This window comes from Equus quagga, unplaced genomic scaffold (assembly GCF_021613505.1).
Source record: "Equus quagga isolate Etosha38 unplaced genomic scaffold, UCLA_HA_Equagga_1.0 251_RagTag, whole genome shotgun sequence".
NCBI lineage: Eukaryota > Metazoa > Chordata > Mammalia > Perissodactyla > Equidae > Equus > Equus quagga.
In genome coordinates, this window is record NW_025799859.1 from 4039282 (window position 1) to 4060473 (window position 21192).

The window sequence follows — 21192 nt, forward strand, 5'->3', positions numbered from 1 at the left end:
ACCATTAGAGCAAACCTTTAGCATGCAAAGAATATGATACTGGTTATCTAGCATGAGCATAGAAAAATACTTATTTTCTCTCTATCACATGTAAATATATACACATGATTTTCTAACCTGATGGTATCCTTGCTAAGATATGAATATTTCATGCAAAGCTCTAATTTTTTGAATTTTGGATTTTCATTTTATTTCACTCATACTCAAAAAAAAGTGCTGACTATCTTTCCATTCTACACTTCTAAATCCAGACTGCTGATGATTAAGATTCCAAATTCCTATGTTCACAGAGCATTCATAAGTTTGACTTAGTGATACGTTTTGAGATAAGCAGGTTGCTGAAGATTCTACCAATGGTGAATTCTAGAAGGATAAATCCAATTTAGGTCACGTTTCTAGGGTAAAGAACATGGATTAGGGAAAGAGAAAAATGTTACTTTTCAATGCTAAGCACAAGAGACATTGATGAGTTGTAGAGCCATTTAAATCTATATATTTATTCTCCGGCTCCTGGGTCAAGGAATCTCTAACGTCATTCCAGGATCAAACAAAGTAGTTAGAATATGTGGTAAAGGATGGTAACATCCAATAAATTCAACCTAAAGTCATGAAGTGACAGGATGATTCTCAGAGAATAATGGCTGTTCTCAACACCGAAAGAGAGCAGAACTGAACAGAAGAACAGCAACAACAAGACATCAAGAGGACAGTCTGTCCTAATGTCAAGGAACCTATGGCAAATTAGGAAAGCAGCCTTTATAGTGAGCTCCTTAGGAATGAAATAATTGCTTTTTATTGCTCATAGCTTGACCAGGATTGTGACCAGTATTAGCCACATAAAAGGGACTCATTGACTGGATGTTGGCTGGAGAGTGGAAGACAGAAACTTCTGTAGGATGTTGATATAATGAACAATTTATGAAGAGGCTCAAAGTCGATTAGGTAAATACAAAAAGTGAGAAAACACAGGAAAGGGAGTCTGACATGGGAAAACAGAAACGGGAAAGCTAAGCCACTTGCCTCCAAAGAGGCTGAAAATAAAACCAAACAAACACATCAGACTGGAAAGAAGAAGAAAATACACAACTTCATTTGCCCCTTTGGCTAGTTCACTAGATGGATAGGCCAATAAACTGGAGGCACTAATGAAATGCTTCATGTTTAAAAGACTGCAGAGGCTTGTGCTTACCCTGACAACAAAAGGCATTGCTTATATCACTCAAAGTAGAAGACACATTTTGACTGTTTTCTCCAGATGGATGCTTTGTTTCCTAATAAGCTCTCTAAATACACAGCCAAAGTTTTGAGGCCTGAGGCATTCTTCTTAGCAGAGACATATTAGTCGAATGAATGAAACACTTAAATCTTACAGAAAAATTGGCAGTCTGATTGTTACAAAATTAGAGGTTACTATTTTAAACTAGTAATGCTTTACAGCTGCGGATTATAAGGTATCTGTCGCAATTCCAGCTGCAGTAAACTAAAGATATAAGTCACTGGGGACATTTGTTTGAAATCAAGGAAAGAGGAAAACCTGTGAAAGGGAGTTCAAGCATTTGAGCCAAGGAAATACTCTCTTTTTAACAAAATTCCTGTAGTTAGCAATATACTTTAAGAAAATAGTGTTAATAAAATGATAGATTGAAGTGGTTACATATTTTATTTGTTTGTGGTTTTTTATATCTTAATGCACATCTAAGAAAATTCAGTTCATTTTACTAAAGTTAATTATCTCCTAATGTAATGCATTAAAATAAAGATGTAAAGCCACTCTACAGAAATTGTGTGTGTGTCTGTGTGTGTGTGATGTATGTCACACTAAATGAAAAGGCTACCCATTTTGGTCCACAAAATATGAATCAGATTAAATTCTCATAAACTAGGAAATAGAAGTAAAATAATGACTAGACAAATTCTGAACATTACGAAACTGTGTAGTTTCGTAATGTTATAATACATCTAGATATTTATTATTTTATTTTAATCAGGAAACTAATATAGCAATGGAGGATTTCAAAAAGAACCAAGAAAAAGTTACATTTAAAGCTAAAATATGTAAGATTTCCAAAACCAACTCAGGGATGAAACCTGTGGCTTCCATCTATGATTTATTCTGAAGAACAGATTATTTCAATCTGAATAATTTTAAGACTCTTTATCTACATTAAGACTATTCCAACCTAGCACAAACTCCTGTTAGGGGAAAAGAAACCAAACAAATATACAATTCTCAGAAAATTTTTGAAAAAGAACAAATTTGTCTTTGGATTAGAGACTCAATATGGTTTGTGATCTTACACTCTTTTTGCTTTTTTTTTTTTTTTTTTAGCTTGCTCAATGTTCTTTAAACTTATTTCTTATGATTTAGTACTCTCCCTCCATAAAAAGCTAACTGGCTCTCAAAACCGTGATTCACACTATCAGGTAAACAAAAGATATCATGGAAGACTAAAAAACACATTAAATTTGGACTCAGAAACTTGGTTTAAGACCTAGTCCTAGCCTCTCTACGTATTATAGAACATCAAAAATAAAGGCTTTGGATTAGACGATCTACAAAAGTCTTTCACTTCTAAACATTAAATTATGTAACAATTTAAAATATTATCCATTCTATGTAGGTCTGCATTTTATACCATCTTAAGGATGTATCTAATGCTAATTATGAATTTTCAGGCCCTAGTCAGACGCGAAAAATTTAACACTTACAAGACAATTTTGATGTCATCTCCCTAGGTGAGCGGCCTGCAACTAAGGAAGCAAGGTACCTTCTGACATTTACAATTTAAGAGACATAATGCAGAGTTATCTGAAAGCAGAGATCGCAAATGGTAGGTTGAGGACTAAATTTAAGTTAAAGTTGAAAACAAACTTTTATGTAGATTCTAACTTTAAAGTTAAGAAGAAATCACTTTAAAAATTCAAACTTTTGGTTTTTCTTAAAAATTAAGGATATACAAGATAGTATATCAAAAGCAGGCCAACATTGCAGAATAGCAGAGTCAATTAGCTGCTGCCCCCTGACTTAATGAGATGTGTGTTCAGTTTATTTCTCTCACCTGGGTCCCTAATGCTATGTCCAATCTGTTTCATTCATTTATCTTACCTATATAGCTGGTTTGCAAACAATACCACAAAGAGACAAAAGAAGTTGACTTTAATGGATACGTCATGTACCTATAAGTGGATTAAGACACAACAAACACATAGAAAAAGAAGAGTCAAGACGTGAATGTTTCTTTGTTTTTTTAAAGATTGGCACCCGAGCTAACATCTGTTGCCAAACTTCTTCTTTTCCTTCTTCTTCTCCCCAAAGCCCCTGAATACATAGTTGCATATTCTAGTTGTAGGTCCTTCTGATTGTGCTATGTGGGACGCCGCCTCAGCTTGGCTTGATAAGAGGTGCCATGTCTGTGCCCAGGATCCGAACTGGCAAAACCCTGGGCTGCCAAAGCAGAGCATATGAACTTAACCACTGGGCCATCGGGCAGACCCAAGAAGCAAAGGTTGATAGTGTGTCTCCAGAATCATTAGGTGAGCATCTTGTGGATGAACAGGAATATTCAGTCTACGTAGCGGTGAGGTATATGTGTATGTATATACATATATATATGAATATGTACACATACATTGGGCTCTTATGGTGCAATGCCTCTCATTCATCAAATTCATTCAGATTATGAATATGTGTGTATATGTATGTGTGTTTGTAAATACATGAAATTCTCAGTTTTATATGTCATTTTCTTGCCAGCTTCATTAAAATTAGTTTCCTACTGTCCTATTACTCCCAAGATAAACTAATAATCCAATTTCCAAGCCTAAACAGATCCTAGAATAATAATGAGGTCACCCTGTAGGCTACTTCCTGGACATAAACTTGATATTCTTTAGATGATAGTCAATCTTTCTGTGAGCCTGTCCTTTCAAATAGTAACAATTGGTTCAATTAGGCCTTTTGGAAGACCTGAAATACATTATCTAGGCTGAGATCTTCAATGCTTAAACAAGACCAAGCCCAATCTCAATGACAGTAACAAAGATGAAAGTGACATCTTCTTAATAAAAGAGTTTTGGTTCATCAGGATAATTAGAGGAGGCAGAAGAAATAACATGTATAGATTCCGAAATGAAGAGAAGTTGCCTTCTTAGGAATAAAATATGGTCTATTTATGGCTAGAACAAAATGTGACATGGGTGGATACGTGTTATGTTCATAGGTGTGTAAGGAAGTGGGAGGGGTGTGGTGGGAGATGAGGTTCAATGTCATGGAGAGGCTTGTAAACCAATGATTTTTCAATAGAAATCCATTAGAAAGATTTAAGTAGGGAGATATGATGATCAGATTAATGTTTTAAGATTATTTTGGCTATGATGTGGAGGACGGCTTAGGACTGGGGACCAAAAGTGGTTACAGGAAAATCAGAGATTTACTCAACAGATGTCAAAAGGAAGAGTGTGGAAGTTTAAACTATGTTTTTGAGAGACAAAAGTGGACAAAAACGGGATATATCTGCAGATAAAAATATTGGAACTTTCGATGAGTTGAATACCAAGGATGAGAAGAATAACTTACAAAGGATAATTTTCAAGATAATATACTATTGTCGTGTATACCAAAGATTTTCAATTAACTTATTGCCTCTAATTTATTAAAAAAATTAAGTACCTACTTCATGATGGGCCTTGTTCTAGATATTAGGGTTACAGTTGTGGCCAATACAGCAAAAATACCTGCCATCTGGGAATTTACTTATAGCAAGGTGAAGTAAACATTAGATAATAAAAATAACACATGAGTAAAATATATGGCAATTTAACAAAGATAAGTACTATGGGAATAAAAAAAGAGCAGGACATTGAGGATACCAGGATGGGCATAGGGTAATAGACTGCAATTATCAATAAGAAGATGACATTTGAGCAAAGACTTGAAGGAGTTGAGGAATTGAGTCGTGGAGGATATCCAGCTGAAGAATATTTTAGGCCAAGAGAACATTTCAAGAAAGGCCTTATAGGGGCCAGCCCAGTGGGATAGTGGTTAACTATACCTGCTCTGCTTTAGCAGCCTGTGGTTCACAGGTTTGGATCCTGGGAACAGACCTAGCACCACTTGTCAGGCCACACTATGGCAGCATCCCATGCAAAAGAGAGGAAGATTGGCACAGATGTTAGCTCAGCAACAAGCTTCCTCATACACAAAAAAAGGCCTTATATTTGTAGGTACTTATGGGTTTCAGAAATAGTAAAGCTTCCCAAAGGAGTGAATAAGAGGGATAGTATTGGGAGATAAAGTCATAGAATTAACAAGAGGTGAGATCTTGTAAGGCTTTGTAAGACATTGTGAGAACTACATCTTTTGTGGTAGGGAAACACTGGATATTTTTGATCAGAGATGTGATGTGATTTAATTTATGTTTTAGAAGAAGCATTCTGGGTATGGTGTTGTGATTAAGAAGGCAAGCAAGAAGACAGGTCAAGAGGTTATTGCACTAATTCAAAAGAAATATGGTGGTGATTCAAAACTGGATACTTGCAGTAAAGCTGATGTAAGGTAGCAAGCTCCTGGACATATCTCGAAGGTAATTCAATCATATTGCCTGATTTTGGAGTCATGAGAGAAGGAGAGGGGTCAACTATGATTTCAAGGTTTTTACTTTGAGTTTCTGGGAAATGGAGTTGCCATTAAATGAGATTTGGGAAGTAGATTTTGTGGATCATATGAGAGGTTTATTTTTAGGCATGCTACTTTAGAAATATTTTTAGACATCCAAAAGGAAAAGCAAAGTAGGTAAGCAGATGGACAGAGCCTGAAATCAATTAGGTAATGTTAGAATGTGGATGTATGTTAAACTATGAAACTATATGAACTCTACAACAAGTGAGGAAAGATAGAAAGCAGAGGATCAAGGTCTGAGCCTGGAAGCATTCCAATACTAAGAGAGAAGGAGAAAGGAATCTAGCAATAGAGACTGAGAAGGTCAGAAAAGAAAACAAGAGAACAATAAAAGAATAACTACATTGGTGATTCACCTTAGAACCATTTTGTATTTCAGGATTATTATCACATAAAATGATATAACAAACCAAAAGATCTACTTAAAGCTTGACTGGAGATGCTGATTCTATTACTACGTAGAGAAAGGTTTCTCAACTCTAGCACTATTGATATTTCAGTCAGGATAATTCTTTGTTGTGAGGGACTACCCTATGCATTGTAGGGCATCCCTGGCTTCTTCTCCCAGGTGACGGCAGCATTCCCCAGTTGTGAAAAGCAAAACTATCTCAAGACATTACCAAATATCCCCTGGGATGAGAGACCATGCCAAGGTGAGAACTACTGATATAGAATCACCAATACTCTCTCATGTCTGCTTTCTCCATGTACCCTCTGCATTAGCCAAGGTCCTTAATGAATCTGTCACCAAGTTTATTGAACACTTCTTTGTCCTCATTTACTTGATCTTTCAGCAGCACACTAGAAATATAACTCCAATCTCTTTCTTAAAATGCTCTTTTCTCTTAGTTTCTGTGACTACATTTTCTTGTTTTCTCCTAATGCACTGGCCACTCCTTGTCATCATTTTAATTTGGTTTCAGAGCTTGGTTCCAGTTCTTTTTCACTTCCCCTGTACTCTCTCCCTGGTAATCTAACCTGGATTCATGGTTTTAGATATCTCCTCTAGTCTTCTATTCCTTAATATATATCTCTAGTCCAGAGACCTTAGCTTAAGCCTTGAATACACCGCTGACTACTTGACATCTCACTTGGATCTCTTATAGCCATCTTAGACTTAACCTGACTAAAACTGAATCCACAGTTTATCAAACTCAGTATCCATTAATTTGTACAATCCAGAAATCTAGGTATCATTCTCAAGTCCTTCTTATCCTCATTTTCTGCACTCATTCTATTTGCCAACATTTTTAGTTAGACTTCCATTCACTCCCTTCTGTTTCACTGAGACTACAGTAGTGCAACCGACCGCCATTTCTAACGGTGCACAATCCTCCTATGTAGTCTCCCGTTCCAGCCTTTTTTCCACCAAGTCCATTCTCTATAAAAAGTAGAATAGCTGTCCTAGATATAAATAAGATGACATTACTTCCATCTCATTTCTTAGGTCTTAACTCAAACCTCCTCTCTTCAAATGGGCTTTTACTTTACTGATCATCCTGTCCAAAGAAGACTTACGACAGCTGAGTTTTGTCTTAGTCCATTACTTATTTCCTTCGATACACTTTTCAAAGTTAAAATTTTTTGGATTTATCTATGAGTTTATTTGACTTTGTTTTTCTCCCAGAATATAAACTTCACGAAAACAGGACTCTGTGTTGTCATTATTATATCATGAGAACCCAGCACTAAACCTAACAAACAGAAGTCTTTAAATAAAGCTTTGAGCATGAGAGATAAAACTTGACTGGCTCACCTTAAAATGCTATAAAGCCGGATCAATAATTTTCTCAGAATTATCAATTATAGAATCATGTTTTATATAATAATCATAAGATTTATGTTCAGTAAAGTTTTGAATATTGATCACCACTATTACAGAACCATTTAACTCTAGTCAGCATGTAACAGTGAGTGCCTGTCTTATGTAATCAACAACAATCAAGCCGCAAAATAGCAATGAAGAATCTGATAGCTTTAGATATTTTCCAAAGTAATTATAATAAATGATTATAGTTGACTAGTTTGAATGAACTCACATGGTTTTAAAAGTATTCTTGCTGAGCAAGTAGAGACAGTTTCAATTTAGAGCTATAATGGTTATTATAAATTTATAATAAGGAAGAAAAGAAATTGAAAAGAATGAAAACAGAAACTATCAATTTTTACCAAATGCCCTGAAACAAGACCTTGAAGTTTATGCTAAGATTTGTGTACACACACACACACACACAAACACATGCTTATGTGTGGGTACATATGCATACCTACACACTCACATGCATGTGTGTGTTTCATATACACAAGACCCATACATTGGTGTGAGGTTTTTAGCTAGGACTCCAATTAAACATTGAAAGCTAGTAAAGATAACTAAATTGGATAAAGTTTTTCAGGAAAAAAAAATGCCCTAATCAACTTTTTGTAAATAAGTATGAATATTGACAAAAAAAAAATTTTAAGCATGATAATTCTAAACATTCTTTATTGCCCCATAGAGAGTATGTCAAAAACAGTGCATCATATTCATTTCTCAAAATCAAGTAGATCAGATCAACCATTTGTTTTGCTCAGGACTATACAGCTCTTTAATGGTAAAAATCGAATCTATATTTCTAAAGTCATTTCCATTTTTCCAAGCATTGACTTACTTCATAGTGTTTGCTAGCATGTATTTTGCTATACAGCATTTCATACTAGAAATGATAAATTGCCAGAAAGTATGTACAATTGTTGCATAATGCTTTCATATTCTGTTCTGATTACTAAAATACAAATTCAGAAATCTCATTATGCTTTACATATAGATTGAATCATGTCAGTCTTTTAAGTTTTAAATTATTTAATTTTCTCAAAGGAAAAAAATCCATCCAATTTGTATAGCCCAAGGGGTTAGAAAATCAGAAGCATTTCCAACCATAAATAACTGGGTCTACATTTGAAATTTAAATTTGTAATCATAATTAGTATTCAAACCATTTTCACAGATTATAGAACAGTATTCCCTTCACGACTTCCAAAAAAAGATTATATTGAAAATTACCTTCCTCTGCAATGGACTTGAGCTAACATTTAGTTTTCTGAGTAATATTCTTCTTCTGATTTCTAATACAATGTTTCCTGCCCTTTACTGGGATAGAAATATTCCAAAATATTTGTAAATTTGCTTTCAAGACATCCTGCTATCACATGGCTAACATCTTCCACTTGGTTCACTGATAACAGAGTTATTACTAAAGTATCCATAGCTTGATTTGTGTATTTTTCTTTCTTTTGCTTATTGATTCAGAGGTAGAAATCAATGTTCCATATTCAGCTTAACGAAAAATCTTGAGTTTCATTTTCTAAGGGGTGGGGAATTCTCAGGTTAGTATCGTTTAATATTTGTGTCAAGACTTAGAAGATGAAATAGACTGCATGCCCATTAAACTAATAGATGACTAGATGGTGACTATTAAAAGAGCAAATACTACACATGGCAGAGTAATTCATAAAGGTAGAAAATCAGTACTTTATACACAAAATGGATTTCAGAGGAATAAATACACAACTGTCCAGGTAATAACTAGATAGACATATACTATGTCACACATCTCTTGGAAATCGTATATATTTACTCTCTGGAAAGGATTTTAGAAGTTGTCTACTTCAATACTGTAGTTGTTTTTCAGATAAGTAAGCTGAGACTCAGAGATGAGACAGGTTTTTCAAGTCAAAGTCTAAATGTTGTCACATTATAGCTGCATGGTCATAGATAAGTCATTTAATTGCTCTAAAAAGCACACTGCTCACTAAATTAAGGACGTAAGAATGGATTTATTCCATAGTTATAATATTGAGATATCAGGATTACAAAAAGATTTAGGAAACAAAGTTAAATAATTGCCATCATCAGTGTAGCCTTAAGTGTTTTTGTTTATAATGTATTGGTTGGAATTTCTATGGAATCCTTAATGGCTTAGATCATGATGCTAAAACTTACGGTTCACAGGTTCCAACCTTATAATCACAATATTTAGTTGGCTATGATATGTTCCTAGAAAATGTACCCTACTGTTACCTACTTTTTTTTCCTAGTGAACACTGTTAGTCATGGGTGGGTTCAAGGAAAGAAAGATAAAAACAAACAAAAGATCTACATGCTACAACACAAGTAATCATTACCACTAAAAAACTAAATGAAGTTTCATACTTTATTAGGAAAAGGCAAATCAATAGCTTTGTCCTTGGTTATGAAAGATTTTATAGCACATTAATGAAACTAAAGATTAAAATATGTAAATATATACATGTAAATAAGTATATAACACACAAGTATAATATATACATTTATATATGTGTGTATAAGATTAAAAACTTAGTTATCAAATACTAAGCAAATTTGGCTTCTGACTAAAGTCTGAGACCACTGATTGTATATTATCAATCTCCCTAAGGGCAAAATTTTAATAATTATCAAATCATTTTCATTGAAAAATTATATCAAAATTAATTAAACACATGAGTATTTTTAGCACTATAAAATTCAGACAAGAGTAAGTTGCAAATAATTTTCAATGTGATAATATGGATCATAGAGAAGATTATCTTGCCAATCATCATCATTAACATCATTATCATCTTCATTGCCATCATCATACTGTTAATAGCAAGCATCTCTATAGTACTTACTATGTGCCAAGAACTCTTAAACACTAATATACATATAATATATGTATTTGTGCGTGTGTGTATTCCTCACTAAAACTTCATGAAATAGAGAGCACAGAGAGCTAAAAGGCTAGGAAGCAACAGGAAAAGATTCAAACCCAAGCAGTGTAATTCCATGGTATATACTCTTTACCACTTTATTAATAAGAGACAAAATGGTGCCATAGAAGCAATGTTTTTGCAATGTATGCTTGTATTTTAGAGACAAAGAAAGCTAAAGCTATCTAAGACTCTGAGTCAGCGGATTGGTCTGAGAGAGAGCAAGAAGGTTATATGTGAGTGAAGGAGGGCAGCACGATCTACGAAATTTCTTGGCTCTGTCCTAGAACTGCTGTTAGCAGAACTAAAGCTACTGTGCAACACGGTGTTTGGGGAAGAAGGAGTTGAAGAAACAACTCTGACACATATGCATTTTTACTCACCGTTAATTTAATCTAACCTGAATTTGAAAGCTAAAATAGCTTCTTTTAAAACCAGTTTATTGCTATCTACTACTGATAAAAATATATTCCAGATTTCTATCAAATGGTATTCATGTAGTTCAAATATTTATAGTAGATGCCACCGAAAAGGTAGTGAAGACTTCCAGACAGGTACCTCTGATTATTTTCAAATACAAAGCTTCAATTATACCTACTGTGATAGCATTTGACATTCTGGTTGTATGGGAATGGGCCAAGCCCTACAAAAATCAGTATTTGTCTGTCATTTTTCCCTCAGGTTACTTCAAAATATAAAATACACGGTAAATTGGCATGCCCTAAAACAAAAAAGGTTTGTCTACAACCACAAATCTAAAGAAATGTTCTGGCTTATTTTTCTCAAAAGGAATAACCATGATAATCAACATGTCCATCATATACCAGCAAACAATATGTCTCTGTTTTGAATGTTCCTGGAAATTCAGATATTAGAAGTCAGAAGAAATGGTTACACTATTGAGTTGATCTCTTGACTTAGAAGAGAAGTATATATCTGATATTGTTAAAAATGAAACAATTTCCCTGCATATTTTTGGCAGTGTATTTTCTAATGTCAAAACAAAGTAATGGTTCCCAGTCTCATCTCATGATTTAGAAAACCTCATGTTCACAACATATTGTTAAACACTATAAAATATAAAATGTTTTATAAATGTTAGGTATTTATTATTCATTATCATTTTTATATAATTAAAGCAAATGCATTAAAACAGAAACAATGTCATGCAATTAAATTATATGCAGCTATGGGAATAAATGAGTACGAAAATGCTTTATTTCTATATAAGAAGAATATTGGGAGGAATCAATGAAAATATTAATTACCTCCTATAATCAGATATTGTGATTGACAGATTAAAAAAACACAAGGAAGTGGGAAAATATGTGCCTTCAAATATTCAAAGTTATTTACTTACAATCAGGCCACTGTTTGCTTGCCTTTTTTCTCTGCTACGGATCCTTTTGTAGAAAATTCCTCCTGGATTAAACTGAGTACTCCAAATAATCATATCTCTTTGAAAATATACATCCATCCCTGTTATCCTTGAATTATGCTCAATATGAGAAATTTGTTGATGATCGCCACTGTAGTTGAATGGATATATAAAACCCAGGATATCAGTGTCATTAGCAATGTAGAGAACTTGATCTTCAGAGCCTGGAGATTATTATAATAAAATACAAAAATAAAGTAAATTTCAACTAATGTAAAAGCAATGATTGTACTTCTAAATTATCTTGAATTGTTATTCTTAACACAGTTTCTTGCTCAAAAATCAACCAACTTTATATCATCTTTTAATCTTCATGACTTATGTCTAATACAGACTTACTAAGCATTTCTAAGTTATTGATGTAGGTTTTCCTAGGGCAAAGTTTGCCTTATGGCTAGAACTTAGGTACTTGTAGTAGATATCCTCTTTATGAAGAGAGCGTCTATTTGGTTGCAATACATTGTGTTCTAATGCTTTCATTCTCAATATTCAGATGCTATATCTGAGCAGTTAGTTTATGCACCTGAGTGATCATTGCCTAAGGCTAAGAAATGAAGATAAAAGATGAAGAATCTTCTTCTTCCAATATTCGTATATTTTAGATGTTTTTTAAATTCTTATAAAAATATATCAGTATTTATTGCATTAAAGTGCCATAATCTCAATATTATCTAGAATCTTGCTAAGCAGAACTCTCTAGCTTAAAGTTTTGACACCTACAATACAATTCAGATGCCATTTGCAAACTGAGACAGGTAAAACCCTCAAGTGAATCCTAAAAAATATTAATTAAAATATTAATGAAACCATAAAGAAAGATTGAATTACATATATAGCACCTAAACATTTTTTAAAAATGGTAATACTCAATGAAGTGTAGTTCAGCTCTACAGTCTTAATAGCTCTCACTTAGTGCTTGTTCACTATTTGGCAGGCACTGTGTTAAGCCTTTCACAATTATCACCTCTTCATACGACAACCACTGAAAGTAGGTATTAGTATTCTCATTTTACAGATGAAGAACTGAGGCTTAGAGGCTTTAATAAGTTCCCTGAGGCCACACAGTCAGAAAGGTGCAATGCTGGGATTCAAATACACATACATCTAACTCTGTAGCCCATCCTTAATCCACTACAGCACGTTGATTTCCTCTTGTAATAACTATCTTATTAACATTGTCCAATCATGCCCTGTAACTAACAATATTTGTTATAACATTATTTAGTAAAAACTTATAAGTATTAAAATCCACATTTTAAAAAGCCCAAAATACACTCCTGTCATTTAATTTTTTTAAAGTGATGTTCCTAAGTGGAGGAGGTCTGAATCTGAAAGCGTGATTTTATTTTTTGCTGGGAAAGATTCCCCCTAAGCCAACATCTGTTGCTAATCTTCCTCTCTTTCTTTTTCCTCCCAAAGCCCCACTACATAGCTATATGTTCCAGTTCCAGGTCCTTCTACTTTTTCTATGTGAGCTGCCACTGCAGCATGGCTACTGACAGACGAGTGGTGTGGTTCCATGCCTGGGAACCGAACCCAGGTTTATGAAGTGGAGGAGTGTGCTAAACTTTAATGACTATGCCATCAGGGCTGGCTCTTGCCTTTATTTTAAAACCTTTTAAATCCTTACTCAAAATTCCATTCTCCCTATAATGCTAGCCTTTAAGCTGTTATTTTTATCACAATGGTATAACAGTTTCTCAAATATACTGCCAGCAAGCCACATGAAAGATACTTTATACTTTGACTATCACACTGGCCTTTACACTTTTACCATCTTCTGACACATTGTTTCAAACACAAAAGTTATTTTAACAGTAACTATGTATTTGACAGTCATGTCTATAAACTATGCCAGATTAGATTAGTTAAGAATGATAACAAGTCAGTTGGTCAAATTAATCAGTATTAAAGAGATTTATTTTATAGTATCAGGTATGAAGATATTGCTAAAATGCAATATGAAACATTTTGTTCCCTGTGAGATGTTTATAGTGAAATTATAGTAGCATTGGAAGTAACAGTTATAACCTTACCTTTTGCTATGCAGGTGTTATTTCTTTCTTGGAAATTCTGGTCACATACACATTTATATGATCCTTCCATATTTATACATTGGTGGGAACATGTGCCAAATACCAAACATTCATTAAGGTCTAGAAAAGAAGAGCTCAAAATATCATAATCATACCCCCAATTAGCACTTCCATTCTTTCCACACTTCAAAAAAGACAAATTTATTTTTCGTCCTTCAACTTCTTATTCCTATTTCTTTCATTGTCTTTTCAAACTCTTAAGTCTGTGATTTACTGCGTCATATTTTCAGGCCATAACAGTTTTTTCACAATAGTTTCACTATAATAATTCATCAATTATTTGTACATTGCTTGTTAATCCACTTAACACATTGAAATATTCATTTCAAGCTTCGCTAGTACTTTCATTCACTCAAACACTTCTTGAAGTTCCCTTTTAAACTCATTTCTGATTACCCGCCTCTGTAACTTCACACATGTCATATGCCATTCCTTTGTCCTATAGAGTCACGCCCTACGTACTATGTAATGATGTTTTGGCCAATGATGGACTGCATAAAAGACAGTGGTTTCATAAGATTAGTACTATATAGCCTAGGTGTGTAGCAGGCTATGCCATCTAGGTTTGTGTAAGTACACTCTATGATGTTCATATAAGGATGAAATCACCTAATGACACATTTCTCAGAATGTATCCCCATCGTTAAGCAACACATGAAGATAATGTCTTTACCCACATTTACCTAGAGAATTTCTACTCATTTCTCAAGATCTGCCTTGAAGTGAAGCCTTCTTTGGTCTCCACCAATGCATAGTAGTGACTATCCATCCCATAGTTTGTCCACTGTTTGCTAACTTGGTGTCTCTCTCTTATAGCATTGTTTATACTACATTTCATACATGTGGTCATATAGTCATATCCACTACTTGACTGTCAGCCCCTTGAGGGTATAAATTATTAATTTTTTATCACCAACATTTTGCATAACTCCTGGCAAAGAATGAAGATATGGATCCACCTCTAACACACTTCTGGCTTCATAAATATGAAGTTACTATGTAACAACAAGGGCTATGTGAATTAAACAAACCAATGACAATAACAAAAGATCCTTGAATGCCTATATATTAATAAATATATATAAATCATAAGTAATAAATAAATAAATCACAGGCAATATTCTGTGGCTTAGCACACGCCTCTAATTTTAATGGCTGAAGCGGGACTGGGATTGAGTTCAGGTGATTCTGGTGAATTCTCTACTCTGTCTCTGTTTTCCTCCTCTACTGTTGCCTTCAATCACCATAATACTTCTGACCCTTTTATCACTTATATTTGCCCTAATTATGTAATAAATCTGAGAGATAAATCCTTGCCTTGAATTAGGGAATTTAAGGATAAGTACAGCAGTAATAATTATCTTTTGTTTCACACTCAACTGTCTTCCAAAGCCTCAAATGTAGAGATAAGAACTTTCCCTGTGACACTTGTAAATGACAGTGCCAAGACTTAAACTCTGGCTTTCTGATTTTATTGTCTCTACTATGTTACCTTGTCTGAGGCAAACCTGAGCACTCTCATGACAATTGATTTCTGTTTGAGTGAAATGTGAAGAGATACAGAAAACTGTAATTGCTTGTTAATGAATACCATGCCAGGGATAAAGTAAAATACATGTTATCAGAACTTAGCCACCAAAAATTATTACAATAACTATTTTTGTTTGGTGACAGTAACCTTGAACAGGGAGTTATTTGTTAGTATGGCTCCCCTTTGATATTGAATTAAAATAAGCAAAAATCTGCATGATTGAATAAAATCTCAGCTCCCTCACATGGCCCCATATTTGCGAGAGTCACGATTTTCTCCTCATCTCTATAATAATGCCTGCATCAGGAGCTTCTGAAGAGGATGGAGGAATCTCACACATGTCCAAGACCTAAAACAGTGCCTGGTACGCAGCAATTATTAATCCATTTCTACTTCTCTTCTGCTGTTCCCTTTAAGTTTTCTTCCCTTTAGATATCCTAACTGAAGTATTTTGGCTTTAACATCAAATAGTGATTTCTCATGCTGTGTTCCGGCTACATATAGGAAGGGCACAAACAAATTTAAATTCTTTGGGTTAGAAATCAAGGTAACGTCTTTCTCCTTCTCAATACCAAGTCACACTGCTTTTCCTTACTATCAAAATTTCATTTATTAAATAAACATACAAATTTTCCTAGTGTGCAGAAGGTGCTTATTTGTACAACAAAAATACTGGATTCATAGCAATTTAAAATGAGTGCAGCTTGCAGGTTTTATTTACCATGAAATATAATTAAAAATAAAGAAAATCTGAGAGCAAGATTTCTAAATTTAGTAGGTATACACAGGAAAGAGAGCCCACTATTCACAAATAACTACTAGAAAATTAATGCTATTTGAAATTAAAATCTTAAAGAAATTGTGTGTGTTTATATGCAATTGATAGAAAGTCTCTGAGAAAGAAGAAATAGTTTAGTCTTGAGAAATAATTTGCTTTTTTATTAAAAAAGAGAAACCTTAGGTTGTCAGTTTTCAGCATTCCATCTTAATGGAGAAATTAAAAGTCATGAATAATCCAAACAAGCATATAACTCAAAATGTACATAAATACAACGTGGTTACACTTCTTCCCCTTGTGGGTGAGTATAATTAATTTATTTCAATATTTCCATTTTGATTGACACTATGTAAAATCACTTTTCTTTACCCAAGAATAATATATAAGATATAGTAGAAAGGAAGCTGGTAAGTGAAAGTATTTTACAACTAGAATTTATCCTGGATAAGCCAATTTAGACAATTTAGGTTTGGCTCTAACCACAAGAATATCAATCTTAGTGGAGAAACTGGCAGAAAGTGCATATAGGTCTGTATTTCATGGCTCTATAATTAAAGACCTGATGTAAATTATATTTGCGTATAACTTACTATAAGATTCTGGCTATCCTACATGCTCAATTTTTAAATGATCTCAAGTAAGTTGACAGAGATTTATTTATATTCCATCTTTGAATTTTAGAAGACACTCTTGATCATATAAAGCACTGTTTGAGACATGGTGTTAGGACAAAAGCCCACAATTCTCTAAAAGTAAATTATCTATTGCAGTATTGCAAATGCCACAACTCAAGAGAAGTGGGTCATCGCAAACATAGTTTTTCATGAAGTGCCTCTAATTCTCCAATAGTTCCTGAACCAGCAATTTTGCTATTTGCATTTCAAAACAGAATTGTAACAATACAATTGGAACTCCTGCAGGTCTGAATCTGCTATAGAAAAGACTTTGTAGAGGCAGCATTAGCTTAGCAATACAAACAGGCTTTTGACCCCAGGGACTTTCACTCTCATAAGTAAAAGGGACCCCATAGATACACGGCGTTTTGATGAAAATCAATCTCCTGTCATCTCACAGTTTAGCAGCCTTGGGAGTCTTTTATAACCTAAAGATTTAAGAGCAAGCTGTTGAGGAAATGTACTGTACCTTCACATTGTCTGTTTTTCATGTTTCTCTGAAATCCAGGCTTACAGCGACAGAAAACAGATGTTTTTATTTGATTACAATATGCATCATCTCCACATGGATTCACATTATCTTCACAGGTATATTCAGCAGGAGCTAGGATTTAAAAATATCATCAAAACTAATATAATTCTAATTCCTGAAGGGGAAGTTCATTTTTTTCTTAATTTGAAATTATGTTTATTATTCCGTAAATAACTCTTTTTGAATTCATACGATTATGGTCTTCTCTTCATATAAGCCGTCATTTCTTATAATGGTTTAGAAGCAGATAAAAACTGAACTCATTTACACTGAATATAGTTTAGATCCAGCTGCCCACAGCTGATATTTACAGCTGTTATGGAGTTACACCATGTTCTAAAAGGAAGTCAAGAGTCAATGGTTCTAACGACAGGCTATCTTTACAATGATAGGAAGTATGAGTACTACATCCTTCTCTAAGAACCAAAACATTTCCTAGAAGCTACACAGAGATGTGGGCATTTATTGCTAACCTAAACTTAGTATTCAGGAACTCAATCAAGGGTACTACCATGTTATCAAGCAAATATGCTGAATCATCAGTTCTCAAACTTTTTTAGGCTGGATATACATGGGAGAAGCAACATTCAAGTGTGTAACATGCCCCAATGGTCATGGGCTGCAACACAAGTTAGGGCAGACGATGTGATATTTGTAATTTCCAGCATAGTAGCTGCAATTTCATCGCTTTATCTCATTTAGCAAAACATTTTAGAATGCAAATAAATGAGAGGGATATTGTTAAAGAGGTAACATTGAATTAATTCTATTTTACTTAAACAAATCAAATTATTCAGAAATAAGAGAACTTTAATGATCAGAATTGTAACCATTATTAGTTCTCACTGACTCTTGAATATTTTATAATTAACTAAAATACGGCAGTGGAACTATACCATGGTTAAGACATATGGGGCCATATCCTGGTGAGTATTTCTCCATTATCCAGTGAGGAACAACTTAGATGAATAAATGAGAAAAAACAAAAGACCTAAAAGAAGGAATTATTTTGTGACTTTTATAAGTAATCTGAATGTAGGGTCATAAGTTTAATTACTTTTCTTAATGTGGAAAATCACATATCAAGCATTAAACACAAAATTATTAACAATTAAGGTCTAATAATGCAAGTATCAAAGCACTCTTCATGAATAAAATAATGATGTCTTCTTTAAGAATAACTCAGCAATAGATTAAAATTTTACAACACTGAATAAATTATTGACATTTACCATCTTTCAACCAAATATCACTGTTTGTAAAATTCAAAGAATGCTAAATTTATATTTTATAAAATAAAATATTAAGGGATATAGGTTTCTTTGTTGACATCAAAGTTGGTACTTGGACACTGAGTTTTCAGCTTCAGCTAACAAGAGTAGCTGAATGGTACTCATTGCAAAATCACCCTTTCCTACCTCACACTTCCTGATAGTAATTTAAGTGATGTTCTGAAGTTGCTTTGGCAAAGGCTTAAAAACAAGGTATTACTTAAGCACATTTTGAAAAGTAATCGTTTCTCACAGCAGTAAAGAAAATTTGTCACGTGGAAGCAGAAACTGGACTATGTGTCGCTGCACCTTGTTTAACAGGAAATAAACTCACTTATTCTGCAGCCTTGTTCATCTGAACCATCTCCACAGTCATCAAGTTGATCACACTGCAGGTCCATGGGGATACATTTTCTATTACTGCAAGCAAACTCATCTTTTTTACAAGGTCTTGCTTTATATGGAAGCTTACCTATAGAGTCATTAAAAAATACTTAGTGCTTCACAGAATCAAAACAAAGTTATTGAACTGGTTCAAGATTTTACTAAATGCTATTAAAAGCATGGGTCCACAATCCTTTACTTGACGCTCTTGGGGACAAATTAAAAAAGTTCTTAAATTTTGGATTTTTAGAAAAATAACAATATATTTATCCTATAATAAACAACACCGTATTTCCAGAGAAAAATGTTTGAATATTCCCTCTAAGTGGGATTTTTTAAAAAACAATGTAGGGGCCAGTCTGGTGGTGTAGTGGTTAAAGTTCATATGCTCTGCTTCAGCAGCCTGGGATTCACAGTTTTGGGTCCTGGGCATGGACCTAGCACTGCTCATCAAGCCACGCTGTGGCAGCATTCCTCATAAAGTAGAGGAAGATTGGCACAGATGTTAGCTCAGCAACAATCTTCCTCAAGCAAAAAGAGGAAGATTAGCAACAGATGCTAGCTCAGGGCCAATCTTACACACACACACACAAAAGAAAAGTAATACAAACCGCCTCGGGTCAGTTCAAGTCAGGGTTTGTCACCAAATGATTTTGCCACATACTTTAGTAAATCCTTCAATTTTAAGAGTTTTGTTAATTTCGGAATTGTAAAAAAGGGATTGGGTACCCATATGTATAATCTATATAAGTCCTCTCCCTTCCAGGAGCTATTTAACAGAGAACATTTTTAAACCACTATGTTGTTTCTCTCATGCAGTATTTTCTAGAATAAAGTGCCTATAATCAACAGAGATTTACAGACTAGTAGAGATTCTGGATAAAGCTGCACAGCTCTATTATGCAAATGAAATGTTAGCGGATTATTTTCGTACCCTGTCAGAAGATCAAGTGCCTGAAAAAAATACCCTCAGACTTGTCACATGGACAATATATTTTTTTAGTTTTTGAGCTCTAAAATCATATTGTCTTGTAGCTGTCACTGAATCAGTGATTTCACATTAAATGGATTTACCACCACAGTGATCTTCATCTGAGTTGTCCCCACAGTCATCAATCCCATTGCACATTTGCTCAGGCTGCAGGCATATTCTGTTATTTCTGCATCTGTGAGGTCTTGTGGGTGGGCAAAGAAATTTGACTGAAAAAAAGAAAAACCAAAGCAGCTCCTTTGAGTACACTGACATATGAAGAACGATCCTTTTTTGTCTTCCTTTTTCTTTCTTTCTTTTCAAATCCATAATCTGGGTTTTCTGAATATCTTTTTCTGTGGAAATTGCCTAGATTTAGATACTAGAAAAATGTGTGATAATAGAATCTATGATTCTAGTTATTTATACTAACTGCAGAAAACAGTGTATTGTTGAAATGTTGAATGAAGTAAGAAAAAGAGCCAAACTTCATGGTCTCCTTTCCAGATGCCTTATTTTAGCTGACTTTACCTGGTGTGCCAAATTAATTTATGCCTGTGTTTTATACAACATGACAGGACACTTAGCTACCTGAAAGAGCAATTTCACACAGAATAGAGCTTGAGCAAGCATATGTTGCAGGCCCCAAATTGAAAATAATTCATCCAGTGAAAAAAAAGTCCCCCAAATACTATAGCTATATTTCTTATTCTCTGTCTTTGTAAACAAATGTGTAGATACATATCTAAGGCAAATAAGGTCATCTGAGCTATTCGTTTTTAATGTTTGTGTATGTCTATGTGTATGTATGTGAGATTTAAAGAGATAACAATGAAAACCAGGGAATTTTACAGTTGTGCTTTCCATCACCATCGAATCTGAAGACATCCACTGCTAAAGTAGCAAACATCTCCAATGATTCTTCATGCTCACATGTGGAAAACTTCAAGGGGCTGGTATTGGTCTCTGATGTTCTCACTCTTGAATTCTCTGCTTAGAGATTCTCATGGACTTACTTGACACTATATCTTGTTTCAATTTGCTAATTCTATCATCTCACAATTAATTATAGGACAACATCTCAGGAATTTC

At 34.1% G+C, this 21192-nt stretch overlaps 1 protein-coding gene across 1 annotated transcript in view; it reads right to left on the bottom strand.

The window, feature by feature from the left end:
• Positions 1-21192, bottom strand: part of LOC124233810 (low-density lipoprotein receptor-related protein 1B-like) — a 792861-nt gene that overhangs the window by 97506 nt on the left and 674163 nt on the right. The window contains exons 67-71 of the mRNA XM_046651030.1: positions 20205-20330; positions 19081-19218; positions 17413-17547; positions 13901-14020; positions 11787-12028 (exon numbers count right to left, since the gene is read on the bottom strand). Of these exons, the coding sequence (XP_046506986.1) occupies positions 11787-12028; positions 13901-14020; positions 17413-17547; positions 19081-19218; positions 20205-20330 (761 nt within the window). The remainder of the gene's footprint in view (positions 1-11786; positions 12029-13900; positions 14021-17412; positions 17548-19080; positions 19219-20204; positions 20331-21192) is intronic.